General features: G+C 43.7%; 1 protein-coding gene across 1 annotated transcript; it reads right to left on the bottom strand.

Moving 5' to 3' along the window:
- Positions 1–1,239: 1,239 nt before the first annotated feature.
- Smp_106390 (hypothetical protein) lies at positions 1,240–2,668 on the bottom strand (the record flags this gene model as incomplete). The annotated part of the gene is made up of 1 exon (XM_018792662.1): positions 1,240–2,668. One exon carries the CDS (start codon positions 2,666–2,668, stop codon positions 2,000–2,002), a length of 669 nt encoding a protein of 222 aa, XP_018644509.1. The 3' UTR covers positions 1,240–1,999.
- Between the last annotated feature and the right edge of the window lie 3,572 nt (positions 2,669–6,240).

Here is a 6,240-nt window from a genome sequence, read left to right as displayed (position 1 = left end):
TTTACCACGATAGTTCATAGCAAGTACTTTTTGACCCATTGTGAACAATCGTCTTTGTGCCCCATGGTGTCGATTGGCACTGCTTCTCCATCGATAAGTTTCGTTGGGGTTCACGAGCTGGCGTCGGATGGATGACATCGAAATGTGTCCTTATTTTTCTGCCAAGTAACGTTTCCGCTGGAGAGACCCCATTTGTTGTTTGAGGGTTTGGTGTAGAACGGTAGATAAACAGGAACCTCTCTAAGATCTCATCGGTGGTACCCTCTCCTCTTTCTTGCCCATCTGGGGCCACTTGTGATAGAACTGCTCCAATAGCCGAGGAACTGGCATCCGTATCAAGTATAAATTCTCCCGCGCTTGCTGAGGTATCCGGAACGGCTAATATGGGTGGAGAGCTTAGTCGTGTCTTCAAAGCATCGAACGCCTGTTGACACTCTGAAGTCCATAAAAATTTTCGTCCTTTGTGCGTCAAACGGTGTAAGGGTGCTGCTAACGATGCAAAGTCACGGACAAAGCGTCTGTAGTAAGAAGCTAGGCCAAGAAAGCTACGAACGTCTTCAGGTGATTTGGGCTGTGGCCAATTAACAATGACACGTGTCTTTTCTTTATCGGTGCCTACTCCATCTGCAGTGATACGATGTCCTAAGAAAACTACTTTTTTCTGCAGCAAGCGACATTTGGACGGTTTTGCTTTTAAGTTGTATTGTTGAAGGCGATGGAGAACTGCTTTCAGATTAGCATTATGTTGCTCGGGTGTGCTACCATACACAATAATGTCATCAAGATAAATCAAACATTTATGAGGTACTATATCTTGTAAAACTGTTTGCATTAATCTTTGGAAAGTAGCTAGGGCATTCGTTAGACCGAAAGGCATTACTTGGAATTCGTATAAACCATTTGGCACTACAAATGCAGTTTTCTTTCTATCTTGTGGTCTGACTTCCACTTGCCAGTACCCTGATGCTAGGTCTAACGTTGAAAACCAACATGCGCCACTCAAAGCGTCTAATATAGCATCGATTCTCGGAAGAGGAAAAGAGTCACGCTTAGTTATAGCGTTAAGGCGTCGATAGTCTATGCAGAGTCGCAGAGAGGAATCTTTCTTTTTAACCAGGACGATAGGTGATGCCCAGGGGGATGGTGACGGTACTATAATATTCTTGTCAAGCACATCCTTTATCATCGTATCCATTTGTGGTTGATAATGTACTGGCACTCTACGAGGCGGTTGCCTAAGTGGCCTGTGGTCCCCCGTGCACATGGTGTGTTGCACCGTACTAGTTCGATTGCCAGAAATACTCTCTTCGAACACCGAACTAAACTGTTGAAGCACGGCAATCGTTGCATGTCAATCTTTCTCTGTTAGTATTCGATTGCCGTTTACTTGCCGCACCGGGTCTGAGATTCCCACATATGACACAGCTTTAAATGACGTGTCAGTATGGTGCAGGCGTATTTTAGTCTCTCCAAATTTCGCTTCCAAGCTGTCCATGAATATACCAGCTTTATGTTCTAACATGAAATCGACTCCGAGTATCATGTCCCAAGTCAATGTCGGACAGACTAAAAATCCATGACGGAACAGATGTCTATCTATCGTTAGGTCCAACCATACCTTAGAGTTCACTTTCAATGGGTCTCCGCTCGCTGTGAGTAATGTGGATGGGTATCGCGTTTGTTGGACTTTATGGTTGAGCCTTCCTAAAAGCTCGTTCTTAATTAGGGATGCTGACGCTCCGGTGTCTAATAAAATTTCGATATCAATACCATGTACTCTACCCTTGATCGTGATGGGGCGCACATGGTTAACATAAGAAGATAAATGGAAAATGTGCGGCTTACTTGTGTTAACAGAACGATTATGGCCACATTTCTTTGCATTTTTGCCAAACCTTCGACAGTACGGGTATTCGGATTGACGACCATGATAACTATTCGTTGATCTCCACTTCTCAGCGGGACTGAATTGTCTTCGGCTGTTGCTCCAGTGGGAAGACTAGGTAACGTCGGATATGTGTTGAGAGTTCATTGGGCGGCTCGCTTTTGTGGGTTGTATTACTGCCATCGCCGTTGGCTGGTGTATGTCAATTGGGCTTTTTAGCTGCTCGGCTGCCATGAACCGGAATGTTGTTCTTTTTAAGGCATTTATATCTGTTAGAGGGTTTAGTAAGAAGTGTTCCTTTAGGGAACTGAATATTAACCCTTCCACGAACCGAGACTTAATCAATTCATCTCGTCCAGTGGCATCAAGACAAGGGAACGCCTGCACAGCCATCTGTTGCAAAGAATTAAAATAATCTATTGGATTCTCGCCGGGTGTTTGATGTCGTGACAAAAATCGGATGGCTGCTTGTTGGGGATCCACCGGCATCGAAAAACAATCGTCGAGGATCTTCCAGTTCTGAGCGAGAGTGTTGTCCGCTGCAAACCCGTTGACCATAGCTCTCTTGGTAGCTTCGTCGCTGAGGTAGGACACGAGATAATCGAAATGTTCCGAGGCTGTAACTTTACGAAGATATGCTGTGACTTTGAACTTCCACACTGTATAGTCTGACGAGTTTTCCAGGAGTGGTGGTTGACGGGGAGCTGAGCCAGTTGCTGGCTTGACTGGAATCACCGGCGGTTCGTTCAGGTTTTCATCGCATTTTTTAGTGAACACCTCCATCACCAGTTGTAACACGTGGAATCAGCAGTTAGAGAACAGCAGTACAGATCTGAAAAAACAGCACAGAACACAATGTTAAACAAGGACTTCACACCAAGAGAGAACACAATGGGAATCACGAACCTCTTTATTTCAAAATCAAAAAGCGCGGTGTGCGAGCTTACAGCGGGAAGAGTCAGTCTTACAAAGTAGTCTTATGAGTCATCCTGTAAGCTTAGTGTACATAGGGCTTGCTCTTCTTCCTCTAAAGAGTTTATATTTGGTCGCTCTACAATAGAAAGAAAATAGAATGCATTATTATATCATACATAGAAATTTCAACCCCGTTACAGTGATTGTAGTCAATCTTGGCTCGATGCCTTTTAAAGGTTCAATGAAGACAGCTGAGAGAAAAGAGATTGGAAATGAAACAAGAATATACAATTTCCGATTTTCAAGTTCCACTGTCGAACAGCGAAGAAAATACTCCAGAAACATACGGTGAGTTTGAGCTATAAAGTTCCTGCAATCATCAGGTCATTTTACAGGTTTATACGATGACAGCCAAATAATTATCTGAAGTCATTCATTTGTTCTGACTCGAACGATTGAGCGAAGTTTCTACCCAAATGCGCATCCCTTATGAATCCGTTAACCGACCAGCTTCGTGGAAATGCGAAATCAATTAGTTTAGACGACACAGCCCGTAAAGCATTCTCCACAGTTAAGGAACATATCGCTCAGGCAACCCTGCTTGCTCATCAGGACACTGTAGAAACTTACAAGTCCGTTAAAAGTTCGCAACTGCTTGATTGTGGTCGGTTCTGGGTAATCCAGAATGGCCGCCACCTTGCTTCTAAGGGGTCGGATGCCTTGTGCATCAATAGTGTGTCCTAAGAAGTCTAAGGAATTGGTTCCGATTTGGCATTTCTGAATGTTTACAGTAATGCCATGCCTTTGGAGTCGATCGAAAACAATGTCCAGATGCTTGAGATGTGATTCTCTGTCCGGACTTGCTATTAACAGTCATCAACATATGCATGTACGAAGTTGAGACCTCGGAAGACGTCGTCTATAAACCTTTAGAAGGTTTGAGCCGCATTTCTTAAAACAAAAGGCATTCACAAGAATTCGTAAAGACCGAAAGGAGTGATGATGGCGGTTTTAGGAACGTCGTCAGAAGCCATCGGTATTTGGTTATAAGCCTTAACTAAGTCGATTTTCGAGAAGACAGTTGTACCTTTCAAGGTAGCTGTCAAATCGTGAATATGGGGCAACGGGTAACGATCGGGAATGGTTTTAGCATTCAGACGCCGATAATCACCAGTTGGACGCCGATCGTTGCTGTCTTTTTTAGGGCCCATGTACAATGGGGATGACCATGGGCTATTTGATGGTCGAATTATCCCTAAGTCTATCATATGATCGAATTCGTTTTTGGCTAACCTAAGCTTTTCGGGAGCGAGTCGACGGGCTTTCGAGAATACAGGTGGTCCTGTAGTCGTGATGTGATGTGTGACATTGCTGGTTACACAAGGCAATTTCGATTGCGGTTGGTATATCCCTGAGTATTTATCGAGTACTGATTGGTACAAGGGGTCTATGGTGTGCTTAATCGTGACTGGGGATAACCTGCAACCAGAACAAGGAGTTACGCAAGCAGATAACTTAGTGTTTCCGTCTATTAACCTTCGTGAGCGTGTGTCGATGAGTAGATTGTGGTATTGTAACAGGTCTATACCAATGATTGGCATAAAGACATCTGCAACCACGAAAATCCAGTGTATGGGTTTGCGTAAACCCACGTTAAGGTAGACGTACTTTTTACCGTAAGTAGCGATCGGCTTTCCGTTTGCCGCCTGTAAACTTAAAACAGACTCGCGAAGTCTGTCGTTGCGATTTGCTGGAAGAACGCTAACTTCTGCGCCAGTGTCGACGAGGTAGCGAACTTTCGTAGTCACATCCGTGACGTATAACAGACGGCTGTGTTCGCCGGCTACGGTTGCCGTTAACGCGTGCCGGCTGGGACGTTTCCCGAACTGTTTTTCGTGTCATTCGATTTTGAGGTCGGATAATTTCAGGGTTTCCTGCAATTTCTGGAAGACTTACCGTACTGGACATGATACCAGCACCAGTCGGGATTATCTGTCTCTCGTGGTCGAGAGCCAGATCGCCTACGTGAGACACTTCTACGGCGGGTTTTTGACCGACTACGGTCATTACGAAGTTTAAGATATCGTGTAAGCGTATGACATAGTTCGGTTATGTCAGACGGGGTTTTTCCGTCAAGGAAAAACCTCGGCCTTAGAAGATTTAGTGATTTCTAAGATTCGGTCGGCAGATGAAGCCAGCTCGTCTATGGCATTGTTTTGAAAAGAGTCGAGCACTGCCTGCACCTGTTGAGGAAGTTTAGATAAGAAAAGTTGTCTGAATAGGCCATCGTCGAAAGTTCGTTGGCCAATAACTTCTCTCATTCTTAGCAACATGTCTGTCGCGGAACCATGTTGCAGGTCGATGTTATGGAGGAGTTGGTCTAACCGTTGTCGGACGGTTAGGTCTCCACGTTTTAGAATCGAACATTTGAGAGTTTCGTATGGTTCGGGAACATCACTAGTAAACATACTAGGTGTTACGTACCTGTTAAACTCGCGCGGTAACGCCTTAACTACCGCGAGGAATCGTGTGCGCGAGTCCGTGATTCCGTGCATGTAAAAATCAGCTTCTGCGTAGCAGAACCAGGACTCGATATTGTCGGGCCAAAATGGCGTTAACTGAATCGAAATAGGGGGAATAGACTTAAACTTAAGAACCTTAGGTGAGTGTTCCGTCATAGTAATATAGAGAACGAAAAATGTCTAGTTAAAATATATCCGTGAAAAAAAAATTCGCGAAAAAACAGTATATCACAATATATAAAATTCAAATAAAGAATAACAATGAATAATAATATTCCAAAATGGAACAGACTCACAGTTTGTGCGCTTGGTGTACCAGATCATATCGGTCTCACCACTGAGGATACAACGGATATTCTAGTTTTACAACTAGCAACCAGTAGTATCTTCTATAATCGATCGTTCCCGGCCAGAGGAAATCAGAAGTCAGACGAGAAGAGGTAGGAAAGATATATTTGATACGTTACCAATATATCGAGGAACCTTTACTATAAGCTGGCTAATGAAATGTAGGAGCAGTGTCCCACGCTGAGTTGAACCGTGATCTGGTACAGATGCATGACCGAAAGCCTTCAGCTAAAAAAGTCCACTTAAACAACGTGGTCAGCATCCAATGTCAAACACTTAGAAAGCTATTGATTTTGGGGAATTATTTACAGCTACAGGGTGAAGTTTAAATTCACTTAGTATTGTTTGTTTGAATCTTTTCATTGATGTTTAGGACTGCAGCTGGTCAGTCTCTAATTGACACATGTGCATACTGTGCGTATTGCCTCGATATAGCTTTAATTCACAAACATTATTAGCAAAGATGGATAGTGGCTAGCAGTGGAATTTAGGACGCGCGTTTCGTGCTATTTTAGACTGGTCAGGTAGACAATATACATACTTTCTCTTAATGCTTTTGAATTAAGGCTT

This window comes from Schistosoma mansoni (assembly GCF_000237925.1).
Source record: "Schistosoma mansoni, WGS project CABG00000000 data, supercontig 0221, strain Puerto Rico, whole genome shotgun sequence".
NCBI lineage: Eukaryota > Metazoa > Platyhelminthes > Trematoda > Strigeidida > Schistosomatidae > Schistosoma > Schistosoma mansoni.
Note: the sequence above shows the minus strand (reverse complement) of the source record. Positions and strands in the feature narration are given on the sequence as shown.